This window comes from Mytilus trossulus, unplaced genomic scaffold, assembly GCF_036588685.1.
Source record: "Mytilus trossulus isolate FHL-02 unplaced genomic scaffold, PNRI_Mtr1.1.1.hap1 h1tg000247l__unscaffolded, whole genome shotgun sequence".
In the NCBI taxonomy this organism is placed as follows: domain Eukaryota; kingdom Metazoa; phylum Mollusca; class Bivalvia; order Mytilida; family Mytilidae; genus Mytilus; species Mytilus trossulus.
The window spans coordinates 2089735-2106829 of record NW_026963318.1 but is presented as its reverse complement, the minus strand read 5'-3'; the positions used below and the strand labels follow the sequence as shown (position 1 = coordinate 2106829).

Genomic DNA, 17095 nt, shown 5'->3' with positions numbered 1-17095 from the left:
ATTGTGCTACTAATCTGGTACTAAGAGGCATTATACATATTAGAAGATATGGTATGAATGCTTTAGAGAGTCAACTATCAATTATAAGGACCAAATATATGAACAATTTCAGGTAACTATTTTGCCTTAAGGAGGTAGACCTTGGTTCAGGGAGACAACTCTTTAAGTCAGTTATACGTTTGTAAAAGTCAAGTTTCATCAATGTATTTTAAGCATTTACCTGAAACAGATTGAAAATTATCTATGTAACATAGAAGCTTAGAATAATTTTTTGAAAATAGATGACACAAACGTACTGATGATTTTAAGAGTTATCTCCCTGTAGTGTTAGGTACCACCTTAAGCAGTAAGCAAAACTCAAAATTTCAGAACTATGAAAGCTTTTTCACTAATTTTCGGTGGTCGTTAACGTTTGAACTTATCAGATTTCATGGACCTCCTCCTTTTTGAATTTTCACTGAAGTGCGGTATATTTGTTATACTTTTTTCTCATACCGAATAGTTTAAGAGGTGACAGAGTAAGACACAGTTCAAAAAAGAAACACTGATTTATACTAGTTTAACAATAAACAGATTCCAATCATATCTAGCAGATAGCAACCAATGATAAAATATGCATGCCAGGCTCCTAAATTATGACAGACATAACAAAGGAAAAGACAAATAGTACTGACCAAGAGTGTATTTACTGAGTGGTGTACGTAGTCGAACTATTGTATTACCGAGGTGGTAAGTTATTTGCATTGGAATCCCGGGCCAATCTTTATCCAGGTGTCAGTTTTAGGGGTTCTCTCAAGGCACTTCAGCTTCCTCCACCAATCATTAAATAGAAATATATTGCAACAAGCCAGTGTTTGCTTAACTTAAATTCATCTTTTCCAAAATGCATAAAAAAATTACATATTTCCCATTGCAGTCTACTTGTCTTTGTTTATATGCGTTACCGAAAACGAATAATATTTTCCCAAAGAATATAAGGAACATTTTTCGATTACAAGATCTTTAGTTTTGGTTTTCATTTTTCTGCAACAGATGCACATTTTAGCAATGAATCTCCCTTCAGTAATTCTCGAGGTCAATATGTTTGAACATCAGAAACCTATCATAAGATAAAGAGCTTGTACATCAAAATAAAAGAAAAATATAGCTTAAGGTGGTACCTAACACTACATTTCGTTTTTGAATGCTTGTGTCGAAGTACTGGCTATTTTGCATGTACAACCCTAGTGGTCTAACAGTCCACCAGTAGGGGTATCGGTATGGGCTTTGACTCATTTTTTATGCAGTACAGTGACGTATATTAGCCAACATCAATTTCTTTTGGACCTTAGTCGATAATTGTCTCATAAGCAACCATATTAAAGTTTATATCCTTGTTTCTATACTGGAGAATCCTGTTTTGAACAATATTTTTTGCTTCATCAGCAAATATAGAAATCATATAAAGCAAAAATAAATAAACGAAACATATATAATTACTTTTGTATTTTTATTCAAAACGGCATTAATATCTGGTTTAATGATTACCATGAGGAGTAAAACAAAAACAGAAATCAAATATCATTAGTAACAAATTAGATATCACAGTCATAATATGAATTTTTTCGCCCCTTTTTCCTGACTTTGAGACTGTCCCAAAATATGTTTTTGAACTGTTAAGGACGTTTGAAATATAACGTTGAAATTTAATTTATCTTCTTCAACATATATATATAAAAGAAGATTGTTGTTCGTTTTTTGTATACGTTGATACTCGAACTGAATAGTAAGAGTAATAACGAATGTTTTACTTGAAATTGTACTCGAGGGTAAAAGAGTACGGGATAAACGCTTTCGCGCTAATTGAGGCAAAAAACGGCTCAGGGATGTAACGGGAGTCACAATTCTCAATGGTTATTTTTGTGCGCAATTTCAAGATTTTTTTAAAGATTTTTCAAGGAATATCACATAATCAAAGAATCAAAAAAGTAAATTGTGTTTATATATTTCGAAACAGTCTCTAAAAAGAATTAATTGAAATCAGCAAAGTCAGCAAAGTTCCTTTTACTACAAAGCGAGTGAAATTCTAAACATTAAAGTAGAAAAATAAAAAAGATATTGTTTATCATGTTACTGCTTTGAACATACAATGCATGTACACTAAATTCAGATGATAAATAGCATAACAGTTTTCATAATAATTTGCATGTAACCTAACACACACATAAAACTTGAAGAAATTGATTTATATATGAGGGTAGGGATAGGGGAGAGGGTCTTTATTCCTTGCTCATTGTGTTTTGTCAATTATTTTATAATCTAGAACCGCGTTACAACCTATTCTGATTTTATTTCATCTCTCTTAAACTTATAACCTTATTTTATGAAAGTATTCTTTGTTTCTAATCTTTAAACTTTACATTATTTTGTATTCATAGTGTCGTTTATTCTCTGATATGTATACCCCATCCGGACCCTCCTATATATGACCTTAATAACTAATACATAAAATTACTAATTGTCTTAGTACAATTGAGAGACAATTAAAGTTTTTAATGGGACAAATATAGATATTATTTTGGAATAATAAATGTCATCCAACACTGTTCTTTGTTCAAGCTAACATAGAGGTATTTTATAATTGCTTGCATTTATTTCCCCCTCCCCCTTGAAAGAAATAAGATCAAACGAAAACAAGAAAATTTAAGATTGCTCTATAGTTGTATTCGGACCTGACAAGTTAGGAACAAGCAAGTATTCCTGTGAAAACAAAGCAGAAGGTTTTCGAAATGTCAATTTTTAATGTATATCATATTAAAACTAAAATATGTTTTGAAAAATTTGATAATTTTAGTACTTTTTGATACACTACGCGATGAGAAAAACTATTTTGACAAAGCTCGTGTTGTTGATCAAATAAGTCAAAATACTGCGGATTTAGCCTATTTTGAATAAACCTGACAAATCTTATAAAGTACGCCAAAGTCAAAATAGTCATCCAGCTACCATTTTTAAAAGCCGTGTTGGCGCAGGGCCAATATTTATCCCAAATTATACTTTCTTTATTAAGATAGTTTAAAAATTCATGACCATTTAAAAAAACCCCAGTATTTAGAAATCATTTATGTTTAAACAGCAATTATCCTAGTAAAATAAGAGAAAATATGCTTGGTCGATTAAAAACAGGTAGAAAAACTATCGAAATTATATTTTGTTTTATACAATAAAATATGGTCCTGCACTGTTGAGGTCCGTTTTACCAAATCATCTGCAAGAGAAACACTTTTTAAATTTTTTATTCAGAATAGGTACCAGTTAATAAAAATTTAACATGGGTTAAGTATTAAAAAACACTACAAAAAGGGGAAACAGTTACATACACATGTCCTCTACTGGTATACCCAAAGACAAATTAATTTTTGTGATGATGAATTTGACTATTATATATATAATAACGCTATCGTGGTGAGGTGAAGTGGCAGATATTAATGTAGTTTAAGGGATGAAAACTATGCATACATTCCGTAACAAAAAAATGGATGGAAAATGAAAACAAACAATATAAATATCTTACATTAACATACACACGCGCTACACATATACACATGAGTAAACACACATATTTGTAAATCAATTGTTATCAAATGATACACAATAATACTGATAATTGATCAAATTAATTTTATTTAGACCAAATAGGTCAGATACACATTTCATTTGAAAAATGAGCGGGAAATTATCGCCCCTTGTCTCAACAAAAAACTTGAAAGTAAACCATTAAAACTAAAAATTTCTTTTGTGTACTCTGGCGACTTTCAGCCAAGATTGATGTAATCAAATATTTTTACAAAATTTTGCTAGTTTCTACCTTGAAAATCAAGAAAGGCATTGTACTTTCAACCAAACTAATTCCATGTTCAAATATACACCTTCTTTCGATAATAGTACTAAATTAATCTATATAAATTACTGAGATAAAAAATTCTTATTACAAAAAAGGAATAACATTTGAAAAATCCTCCAAGTAGCAACAATAAGCGCAAATGCTTTGAAAACATTGTTTTAGCAAGCATTGCATATATTTTGGAATATAGATCGTTGAGACATGCATTCCTTTTGCAAAATAACAAACAAAACGCTATCTAATAGTGATAGTTTTACCGGTATATTAAACTTTCATCGAATGTAAAATGAAACGGGTAGTCGTGCGTGAATGAACGTTATCCGAGCAGAAACTTTCGTACTTATGTTAATTCTTTTTTTTTTTTATCTTTTTGAAAAAAAAACACAAAAAAAACGTGCTTATTTTAATCAAAATTAGAACGACCTTTCAATTTATCACATTATAAAATGAATATTCAAAATATATTTTTCTTATTTACCTTGAATGAAATCTATGATCAATATTTATCAATGCCTTTTTAATATAATGAAATATCAAATGGAATGCATATATAAACGAAAAAAGAATGTGCATTATAATGATATTTGGATGGAAAAAAACTAAGAAGCAAAGATGAATACAAAGAGAATATCATAATATAAGTTAAGATGATTGTCTTTTTACTTTTCACGTTGACAAAAGCTCAGAAGAGTACTCGATGTCTCTCTCAGTTAACTTTTCATCCTAAAGTTAATACCACTCGTGTCTTCATTATGCTGTTCCTTATTCATATCTACGAGTCGAGCGGTTGCTGTCTCATGCCAAGTTTCGGGTAGAACAACACAATCTGATCATTCAAAGATACAAATACAATCTACCGACAGACAATAAGGGACTAAGGATCTAAGCGTTCAAACACTTTCATTCCATTCTAATACCGTATCCAAATTAGTAAAGTGCAACAATGACTTCCGGTTTGAGTCTACAGTCGAGTGTTTTCCTACAATGCAAAAAAATGTGTTCGGTTAGTAAAGCAGTTATAAAGCGTCCAGTACTGTATAATTTTTTTGATAGAACCAAATTTAAATTTGAAAGATCAAAATTAATTTCAATGTCAAAAATTTACATTGTAAAATTGGCTCACTATAATATTGCACGATTTTTAATTTGACAATTGCCCAAAGCACAGCTAGTTAAATTCACATCACGAGCAAAAAAGGCGTTAAATATCACATAAAATATTACATGCACATGTAAGCTTGACCTGTCATAAAATATTAAAGCAAAATGAATAGCATGCAGACATATGTGTTAAAAATTAATCTTTTGTGAATGGGGATAATTAAATTTATAAGTTCATAACTTTGAACCCACCTCTTCATTCATTTCCCGCTCAATTTCACTATAATTAGGAGGTACGTCTTCTGCATCTTCTGTAAATGCTGGGTTATCTTTCACTAAATTTTCAACACTTCCTCTACACGGGAAAGCTATAGCAGAAACACTGCTACCGGTTGATATAGTCCGTGCTAAACTGTAGCAATCACTACTAAAATTACTAAAATTACTATTTGGACGGCTGTTCATATCTAATGCAGAATCTTCTTCATCAGACGTATCATTTGATGCTGCCTCCTTGGTTAAATCATTTGAACTTGTCATTGAGCCAAGGAGACCCACTGACGCAAGTCTTGTTAAAACAGGAAGTAAGCTGCTGCGTCTTCGCTTACCTAAAAATAGATTACATATAAATTGAGTCATGTTTGTTTTTAATTACCAGTGCTTGATGTTATCTGCTTTTGGTTTATTCAATTTCTACAATGAATTTTCTCGTTTTGTCTAGTAATTCAAAGCCTTTTGAAAAATCTATTAAAATGACAGGTAGAAAATGTACTTAAGCCAACTTAATGCAAACGGATAAAACATCATTATTTATGGAAGTTTAAAAACATACCTTCAGGAGCGCATGTCTGAATTTCTTTTTCGGAAGCACCTCTACGTCTACATAAACTCTGTAGCTGACGCATTTCCATCTGAAAAAGAGAATTAAAAAATCATAATTTCAGAAAACTTGAAAATCAATTAAAAACAATCGGAACATTAATACTTAAATATTACATCGTACCTACATGTTATCATTTAAAATAGTTGTTTTCAGATTGTCTAATGCAACATTTTTATATTTAGGAATGGACTCTTATATTTTTATTTGGAACAAGAGGTCACGTAAGCTCTAATTCTACTAGTTCCAATAAATTCACATGTTTAAATGATAGATATTAATAAAAACGTTTTATATCTATAAAAACATGAAAAATTCGGTTACTTATATATGGATGTACATTTACGACAAACGTCTACTTTAATGTTATACTGGTATATTCAACACCAGAGAAATTAATTACTTTTTTATTGCTTTAGCCTTTGGCAAACATAACACATATTAATAAGACATAAAATAATAAGTAAATGCCTTAGATATATCATGTTAAACATTGTAATATATATTAGATATTGTCAAGTTATTTTTGTATGAATTATACAAACATTGTCATACCAAATACACTAATTATCGGCTGACCTTGTAATCACCATAGAGGAATAAATACTCGATTTACATAATTGTTCATTTCAGCTGTTTATGTATTTGTTTCGAGCAATGCGATCATTATAGTTTTGCTAGATACACAAAAGTTTTAACGCAATGAGACTCAGATAGCAATACAACTTTAAACACGGATTTGGAAATGATATTGCATGATTAATTAAAAGTAAATGAAGAGAAAATACATACAAATTATTACTTTTTTTATTTCATTTTTTGTCCTAATTATGTCACATGAAATATTTGCCACTGGACGATAATCAATCATCAATTCAACGAAAACGTTACTTTACTTTTGAGGATTTGTTTTTTTAATGACTCGTACATTTTTCAAATATGAAAACAACACGATTTTTGTAATAAGTGAAAAGTTTTCCTAATAAATTGCATACATTGTGAAATCCGAAAAAGTTAAGTTTTAGATAAATAAACAGGTAAATTGTGGTTTATTAATACTTTAAAGGGTACAAATCTTGTATTACTTTATTCACACCGTATGCAATCATGCAATTTGTGAGTCTTGATAATTTAAAACATTTTTTGAAAAAAAATCTTGAGACTCCATTGATCAGCAAGATAGGACGGCAGGTGGATGCAACATTTTATCTAATTAACTAAACCTAATTAGGCACACATGCGCAGTAGCCTTTGGGCATGACATATATTTACAAATATGGACACCATATAGGTCAGATCAATTTGCACAAGGTATTCGTCAAAGCAATACAAGCGATATTAACCTAAATGTCAAAGCTATTTAATTAAAACTTTTTATCTACATGACTCACCATGTCAAATTCTTTTCATTTGTGTTTTTAATTAATTATGGTCTAGTCAAGAAATAGATATGATTACGTTGACAAATGCATGGAAGAAATTAATAACTTTATTTTGACCTTAAATACCGATTTTGTAACTAGTAATATAAAATGATTGATGTATATGACTTAATTAATGTCCAGTTGCAAATATTTCTTACATAAGTAGGACAATCCTACCTTATTGAAATGTTTGCACTATGGACTAAAAAATGATTGATGTATACGACTTCGTGTATTAAGATAATGTCCAGTTGCAAATATTTCATGCATAAGTAGGACAATCCGACCATATCAAAATTTATACACCTTGGACAACAACAAAAATGAAAGCGAAAGCTTACTCTTTGTAATTTCTACATTCATTCTAAAAAAAAACCTATATATAATTCTACTTTCATTCTTATAATACTTACTCTTAATAATTCTACTTTCATTCTAATAATACTTACTCTATATAATTCTACTTTCATTTTCATATCACTCGCTCTTTTGACTGAACCTCTATATTGTTGTTTTATGATTTTAAGCTGTACTTGATCTTTTTCTTGTATCACCATTACAAAACCTGAAATAAATCAATAAAAAATACAATATTTCATCACCAAGTAACCTATGAGCATTACTTATGGAAGAAAGTCCGGATAAGGGTCTCCCATTACTTTATTCTTAAATGTTTTAAGTAGATATAGGAAGATGAGGTATGAGTGCCAATGAGACAACTCTCCATCAGAAATAACAATTTATAAAAGTAAACCATTATAGGTCAATGTATAAGTATCTGAGTCAACCCCTGCTTGTCTTGTAAGTCTTGTACAAAGAATTGGATTCAAGTTCTTTCAAAATGAAAAAAGCAAAAAAATCATCATACAAAAAGCGACATCATTTATTCATTTAATTGATTTAAGCAACTTACATCTACATTTTTTTTGTATAAATATATAAAAAGTCAAAATAAGTTAATTGATAAAAAAGGATTACGTTATTTCAAATTCAATTTGTATATGACAATTGAATAAATTATTAACTGTAAGAATATTTGGCGTCGTATTTCTACACAGGTGAAAGAAAGTCATTACTGTCAAACAGGAGTTAAAGTATAAAGACTGTTGGATGATTTCCAGAAGAGTGATTCATTTAAAAAGTAAAGCAGACACGTTCAAACTAAAAGGACAGTAACACCCATCAATGTACTATTAATAAAAATGATACATTTTATTTGAGAGGTTTTATCGGGATACTCATTTCCCCAAATACAGCTTTTTTGTAGTGTTTTCCCACTTCCCACTTTTTTCCGTCTTTATTGCCAGATGCTACTTTTCACCACCTTTTCTTTAATATAGAGGTATTTAGAATTACTGACGCAATTTTCTAGCAAAAGATGTAAGCTAATACAGGTTCACGGAAGGCTTCAACAATGATAAAATAACACACTATGCAGATAGTAAGCTATAACAGGCTATAGGTTTGCTAAATTTTATAAATTTCCATTTTGATGAATTTTTAATATTATAAGGTCTGTTTGAAGTATTTCATATTTTCATAGAAAAAAAATCGCCAGCTTTGGTACTGGTGGAAAAAGTAAAGAGTGGTTTTTCAAACCTTACATCTTTTAACTTTCAAATTGGGGAAATCGGGTTAAAAATTAATTAAAAATCTAGCATAGACAGACAAAATATGTGCATGTTGCTTACGGTCCCAATTAATGGTGAATGACCCATCTAAATGCAAACAGCATGTAAAAAATGTTAACATGACAAGTGTCGCAAATGTCACCTTTAGAGTATTCTATAAGAAAAGTGTATTTAAGGAATTAGTTTCGTACACGAGCTGATTAATGCACGTATTTGATAAAACTATCGGATGACATGTAGCCACTGGCCATTGGATAAAATGTACAAAAAAATCAAATGTACTTGTTGACTAAGGTCATTAACATCATTTTAAAATAATACTGTTTCTCTTTTATCTAATGAAATGTCTATCAAAAACATTGAAATGTATGGTATTTTTCAATTAAGATCTTCTAAGATGTGGTTTCGTTATAGGTTAGTGTGTAAAAGTGGAAATAATATTAAGTGCAAATAGGCATAAAATGCATTCTTCCTTTGTTTTAGAATTAAAAATTTACTCTTAGATTAAAACCCTTCATAATTTAAAACTGAACGGAAAATGGAATTTAAAATTGAAGTGATTAAGTGATTCGTGAAATGTACGGAGATAAAACAGTAACATAATTATTTTCAACTAATGCAATGTTGCAAGTATATGAGTCATGTAATTGCAATCTGTTTATTTACATGCAATCACCATGGACGTGTACAAATTCTAGAGATTATTTGTTTGATACTTACTGTTAACAATCCTGACCAGTCTCCATGGAAGAATGATTGTCATTATTCGGGCTGCTTCCGTTTCAGGATGCGCCCATAATCCTTCCCAGAATGCAACATCAAGAATCCAAGAAACTAAAACAACAAACGCATCGAAAACCTGAAATGGAAAAGTGACGAACAGTTATGATACTTTCTACATTTGATTTAAAATACTTAAATTTTTACAAATTGGGTTAAATACGACACTAGCTGAATTCATGAACAATTAAATATTAACATGAAATATTAAAAATATATCGAATTTCGAAGTTTAAACTGAAAATGGGATAGTTCTAAAAAACCAGGCACAACAACAAGTTAGTCTAAAAAAACCAATGAAACAAATAGAAAACAACTGTCATATTCCTTAGCTTCTATACGCAATTTTCGAAGGAATAGAGGATTAAAACTGGTTATATGGCTAGCTAAACCTCTAACTTGTCTGACAGTTGTTCGTAGTTCCATGCTAGTTATAGCAAGCGTGTCATTGATATCTAATAACATTTCAAATAAAACTATGTAATAGTTACCTCTATTTTATGGTTCAAGAACTTCTTTCCCATTGCTAAAACCTTTAGAAATGTCTGCAAATAATCAAGATAGAAATTATGTTAAGTGTTGGCAATTTGTTACGAAACGTCCCTACATCAAACCATTTAAATTTTTTCATATTACATTAAGCAATGCAATCCGGTGATGTCATAGAAAGCCAAATGAATAAAAAAAGGAATATTAGCAATTAAATATATTGGAAGCAGTCAATTTTAAATTAAATTTGTTTTTTGTAATTGTAAAAGTAAACGCTTTTATCGTACTTTGTTCTAGATATCAGTACCTCTTCTTCTGAAATAATTTATTGGAGACACAAAAAGATGACCGAAGAGTTACTTGTGCAATGTTACTTTAAACTTAATAGAAATAAAATATGAAATATAATTACCTCTAATAAAAGTATGGTTAAAATAACAAAACTTCCTAAATGAAAGGCATGTGTCAGTTCGTGCAGAATGTGATGAGTATAAATTTTATGTGAGTCTTTAAAAGTATGTTTATGATTTCCAGCAGAGCCTCGTTTGTGTAGATGGTGATGGTGGTTGGCATGGTTATGACCTTTATGAAGCTGTTTTTCAACTGCAGCGGCAAATTTATTTTGAATACGGGTAATTTCAGGTCCATTCACTTCCTGAAAACAGTCTCTTAAAATGAGAAGTATCGACTCAAACTCCGCCTCATCGTATCCAGATCTATTAAATCTACCCGGAAATAAATCGAATATAATTTTCTTTGCTTCACTCTCCATTAATTGCTTTTCATGAAGTTCATCTGTAAATTAACAATAACAGATATGAAAAATACATCGAGAATATTAGGTATAAATCAAATCAGCTGAAATTTGCGAAATGTTACCTTGAAGTAATGTATGTTTGTGTAAAAATTGCATAGAAGAAGCTTTTGATCTATTATATCTAAAGATAAATGCACACAGAATGTATTCTATGTAGGTTTTAAGTATTTTTCTTTACATCTTAGAAAGCAATGTTTATATTGATGATAATTTTATAGTCGCCCGGTCTAGTTTTATAGTTATTTTATTTGATCAACGTTACAAATAAGATCAGACATAAGTTTGACCAATTATGGAAGTTTTCTATTATATACACAATGATAACAAAAAATGTATTGAACAGACGCATAAAAATACTTAATTCTTAATAATCACTCGCCTTCAAAATTTTGGGTCGAGCGTTCGAGATGGAGGTAAATTAAGAATAACATTTCGAATGTACGAAATTATTTAAATTTCATATTCTTCAATTTTAGCAAACGTAAACACTTGACTGATTTTAAGAATAACTGCAGTTATTTAAAGACAGGGAAAGTATTAGACTAGGACGCTTGGATGCAGGTAGTACTTCGCTCAAAAGATTTATGAAATTAGAAATCGGAGACCCTTCGACATGCAAGTACCTAAACCAGGTTTACAAACGAAACCGTCATGAAGTCTTTGTGTCGTTTGATTGCATCCTAATGGTGGATTCGCAATGGCGTATGCGCGGATCTGCATTTATTCATATAACATACTTTTGGTTTACTTGCAACATAAAAAATCAAATAACAATCAAAACACATTACGAAAAAAGTCTGATTATAATAGTGTTACGTCAAACATTGTAATATGTCTCGCTTCAATACACATATACATGTTCTTATTAATGTTTATCAGATCATGGGTATGACTTTTTCGCCTTTATTGTTATAAAAACAACATAATTTGATCGATCAGGATATCAGCTGTCAAACAGAAAATAAGTCATTCATGTAAAGCAGAAGAAAAACAATGGTCGATGATTGACAGATTAATTGTGATGTATTTCACTTGTAATTTAACAGACATTACCTTTCATTATCAGAATATCCGATATGATCTGACCAATTACACATCCTGCGTCAAGAACAGCTAATGTACTCAGTAAAATCAATGCTACATGTGTGTGGAGTAACGTTGATAGTCTCTTTTTTAACCTTAAATAAAATGAAAAATTTAAACAACTATAAAATAATAACATTCTATATTTAACCAATATAATAACAATGTTATGGAAGTAAGGTAAAAATAGATACAATGATACAGATATAGATCTAACAAGAGAATAATAGGGCTCAAATATGACAACCCTGAAGAATCTATTTGTAACTTGATTAAAATAACTAAGTAGGGAATAACAGGGTTCAAATATGACAACCCTGAATTATCTATTTGTAACTTAATTGAAACTACCAAATTGGGAATAGCAGACCTCAAATATGACGACTGAATAATCTACTTAAAAAATTGTGGAAAAATGACAGCGGTTTAATTTGGATTTGACTGGGATTTTGTTTTAAAACCTAGTGTATGTATATATATTTTATTTCGTTTGAAATTGGTGTTTTCCCGTTTGCTATTAGTGGTAATTATTTATAGATGGGAACTAGTTCTGCAACAGTATGTACTATTTATAGAATTTGATGTCGGGTGTATAATGCACGAGGAAAGTTTTGGCGGTTTCTACTGGTGGGATTTAATGGTACTATATAAAGTTTGGCATTTAAATGTAATATTATCGAAGGTGCTCGCAGTTGCGTTAAATTTAAGTTGGTCACATTGGTAAATTGACAGTTGCTGCTATGTTTATTACATACGTACAGGCGTTGAAGGTATTAACCGAGGGAAAAGAAAAGATGCGAATGAGAAACAATGTCATATGTCATGGATTTATATGTCAGTGGTTTGAATCGAAGAAATATGTAGTAGAAAGTAAAATAAAATATTTTATCGCAAGAGAAAATGATATGTTACTGCGAGCAACTAATCCTATATCTGTGTTTGTTTTGCTTATAGCCTATTGAATTTAGAGATTAAATACTTTAAATTCGGACGAGCAGGGCGAGGGAGAATTTAAAGTGCTTTATTTACATTGTTTGAAAGTACTTTTTCATTACTCTTAGTCAATCAAGACCTGTAATGTTGTCTTTATGTGTATGTATTGATTTACAGAAAATTATTCAATCGGATGATTGACATTTTCTACCGTTAACTCAAAACAGTCATGTATTTGTTGAAACAATCATGTCGTTTCGATATGAGAATTAAACACTATGTCTTTGTTTTATTATTTAAATGATATAAATGTTTGTAACTTGGTAAATTATACCATTTGGAAGCGTTTGTGTTTACTTAATCTTTAGGTTTCTGTGTTTTTAGGGGGTTTGTTTTCTTCTTTTTTTTTGGCCTGGTGTTGTCAGGTTTTTTTTACCCTTTCGTTATATACTCTGTCCTTTAACACGAATCACAAAGCGAGGCCTACTAGAAAGACGCTACTGCGAAACTTATTTTGTGATATTTCTAGAAAATTAAACTAGTATAAAATATTTTCAGACGAAACACGATTTGGTATTAAACTTATCCATTTCAAATGTAGACTAATTAAATTTAAGGAAAAGTTTTAAAATTGTGTATGTACAAATCCTACGCTATAATGTAGAATTTAGGATTCTATGCATACTTATTGTCATCTGAAACGTTTATCATGTGCATTGTATTGTCTTTATTTGAATAATGAGTAATGACCATCTCATTTACAGATAGGTATGTTTATATGTCACAAGCTAAATCCAATAAAATGCCCAGCTGTATGACATGACTTGTCTCGTGAGGTATTTAATAGGACATAGGACCGTATTTGTAAAAAGTAACATATCCAGATGACTGCATGGATCTTCCGGCAGGACAATGATATATGTTGCCTTACGATAACTGCTAGCCGCCTTAAAATGTATGTTACTAGGAGATCATTACCCACCTGCAGCTTAAAAGTTTACAATCGCAATCACGTAGACACAAAAAAGACTCGCGTATATCAATTTTATATTGTTTTAAATCATACAAGGAAAAACACCCACCAGTATTTTGATAAGGATGTAATGGCAATAAAACACGTGTACTTTAACCTTTGGTGTAATTTGCAGTCACAATGTATTCAGTATCAACTAGATGTTACTTTATTTAATTAGTTGAATTCTCATCATAGAACAGACACAAATTTGTACTTCCGTGTGGATAAGCATGATAACATATTAAGAATGTCAAAAACATATTGCATTTCAATTTCGATTTTAGTACAAACTGTCTTTTTTTTTAAACAGTAGACATTGTGAGCTACACTTTCTTTAAAGACTCATATCGTGATTATATTACTGATACCAGGTCTTATTTAGTAACTTGTTCAATTCAATTATATTCATATTGTTAGATCAAAAATTATGTTCGGTTATTCACATCTTGATTATGTTATTGCGGACAAGTATATTTTAAATACATGTACTTGTAAGATTCAATTATATTCATATCGTTAGATAAAATACATGTTCGGTTAAGTAAAAGCTTTTGGAAAAGAAAGCATACGTGTTGGAAGAACACGAACAATGAAATTTACTAAAATAGCCAATATACCAATTACGTAACATTTTTATTGCTGATGTTCATTTTGTAACTTTCTGGAATGTCTTCTATAAAGGTAAACGTAGCTGATATCGCATAACAAGACCATGTTATCATCTTTAAATGACAGATTTGAATTCAAACCAAACCTTTGTGTAAAAAATTGTGTTCTGCTCTAAATTTATGCTAGGTTGTTTACTGCACAGCAATCAACTTTGTTACCAAGAAAAGTCAACTTGTTTTGTTACGTTTGTTAATAGGTAGTTTTCGAAATAAGACTTTTATCTTAACTAACGTTATTCAGTTTTAGAAGTAATAGGTTTTCCTTTGTATGACATTTGCTATCAATATGCATACAGGGACATATTCAATTAACTTCTCAACTTTTTATAATGACTCATACATGAATACAAAAATAACTTTATGTGGTTTGATAGCCAATAACACAATCATTTACGAGAATAATTATGAAGATTTCGTCAGCTTAAAAAAAGCATCATGGCAAGGTTTTTGACATGTGAATTTGATAAAGAAAAATAGTCTTGTCTTCGGTATTGTTAGGTAGTTCTGTAAATTATTCCCTCATTTCATATTTTCTTCATCTTTTTACAGAAACATTATATATGTCCAAATATTTACATAAGTGCTAGCCTAGAATTCTGTCTTAATATAGATTAATATATACTTAGTGATACCAGTATAGCGAAGGAAGGTTGACGTTGATTTATGTATTAGTTTCATCGCGCTACAAGGTCTGTTTATTAATGCCTCTCTATGTCTAAAACTGACGGCTGCATTAATATAACTATATATTAAGAAAATAAGTCGTCCATCTTATATAATACAGGAATACACAACTTATTAAAATTCTTATCATGTCAAGGACCGCATACATGGTAATTTTTCATTCATATTATATGAATTATGATAGCAAAAAGTCATTGATAATATTTCCTGGTGGTATTTTAGGAACAGTTTTGCCAAAATAACGTTGATCAGCTGATTCAGTTAAAACGATTAGTTTGTCGTTGGCATGGCTCGAAACTTAAAACTGTAGAAAATTCTTCAGTTTTCCATATTATTCGTAAATGTGTTTTTTAGCCAATATGTGTTTATAATTTAAAATTCAAGAAAATTCATTCGTTTGAAATATTTTCGTGTTTTTACTTTTTTTTGTCAGATGCACATTGTTGAGAAATTAACATTTGTTAATATCAGATGAAAAAGTGCAACAGGCAGATACTATCATTATCATTATTTTATTATTTGATTTATTTAACGTCCATTTGTTTTATGTTGATAAGTAAAGTGAATCAAGTTATCACATTAAACCTATATATATGTGTAATAATTATCAACATATAAGTTCAGCAAGGATGTCATATCTGCCCTTTTATATTTTAAATTTGCAAGCGGAATATTATTTGATAAATGGAATTTAAAACTTTCAAATATTTTTTCATGTATTCACGAGACATTCAATCTTAAAACAGAATAAAAGGTATACATTATGAGAGTTTAATATTATCCCCATAAGAAAATTAGAGAAGACAGACAAAAGAAAAAAGAAGAAAAGAACAACATACCTGTGACGATTGTTTGGTTTTCGTCTACCTGGTAAACAATTATTATTATTTTCCGTGCGTGGTATCATATTTCCAGAAATATTATTTTTTAATCAAGTAGCTACGATTGATAATATAATTTAATCCAATAGAAATTATCAAACTTTTTTAAATATTTAATCACTTATTAAGCAAAACTAGTTTTTGTATAGTCCACATCACATAAATGAAAAGATAAAGAGATGGTCAGAGAATCCACAGTCATCCACTTTAAGGAAACTCAGCAAATGTAATTTAACAAAGTAGCTCCGAACAGGTAAACACAGGTAGAAACATATAGGTGAGCTGTTGTTTCACCTGGATCACTTAATGAGACACACACACTGTAGACATTACCATATAAATGAACGAACCAAGCAATATATATACCCCCTGTTTTGTAGGTTGTCATCTATGCCGCTCTTGACGAATAAAAAATCTGACATGTCATTATTTAGACAAGTTGTCATATTTTATTGCAATGGGGCTCGATATTTGTTAGTTCTCGCAATAATGATTCTCAATGATTGTTATTACAATACGTTATTGTATTGGCATATGTCGATTTTGCCAATTTTATTGCTTAGTTCATGTTTCTGACGTAACATATGCAATACCGTAATTACAAGGAAATAGATTGCTCTACTTGTCTAGATGAACGCTTGCATATTTAAACCGAACCGACACTTAAGACAAAAAGAATCATGTTTTCATACATGACTTCAACTGTGAAGAAATTATACTTTAATTTTAAGGCTAGACATTTATATAACTACAAAGAAAAAGGTGTTTGAGTTAAGGAAAGAAGAAGCTGATTCATCATGTTCAAGTTGTAATATATTAATTATTT

The 17095-nt window shown here is 30.1% G+C and overlaps 1 protein-coding gene across 1 annotated transcript; it reads right to left on the bottom strand.

Annotated features, from left to right (window-relative positions):
• Positions 1-1470: 1470 nt before the first annotated feature.
• On the bottom strand, positions 1471-16620 carry LOC134701583 (uncharacterized). Its single transcript, XM_063562716.1, has 9 exons — positions 16228-16620; positions 12059-12183; positions 10601-10983; positions 10191-10244; positions 9640-9778; positions 7738-7853; positions 5817-5895; positions 5237-5592; positions 1471-4862 (listed from the first exon to the last, which is right to left on the bottom strand). The coding sequence occupies exons 1-9, from the start codon at positions 16293-16295 to the stop codon at positions 4845-4847; spliced, it is 1338 nt and encodes a 445-aa protein (XP_063418786.1). The 5' UTR covers positions 16296-16620; the 3' UTR covers positions 1471-4844.
• Between the last annotated feature and the right edge of the window lie 475 nt (positions 16621-17095).

Bases quoted from the DNA above. Each gene is read 5' to 3' on its own strand.
- LOC134701583 (XM_063562716.1), bottom strand. From the start codon at position 16,295: ATGATACCACGCACGGAAAATAATAATAATTGTTTACCAGGTAGACGA. The intron at 12,184-16,227 runs GTATGTTGTTCT...ATTTTATTTAAG, and splicing joins AAACCAAACAATCGTCACAG to GTTAAAAAAGAGACTATCAA. The intron at 10,245-10,600 runs GTAATTATATTT...GATTATTTGCAG, and splicing joins TAACCATACTTTTATTAGAG to ACATTTCTAAAGGTTTTAGC.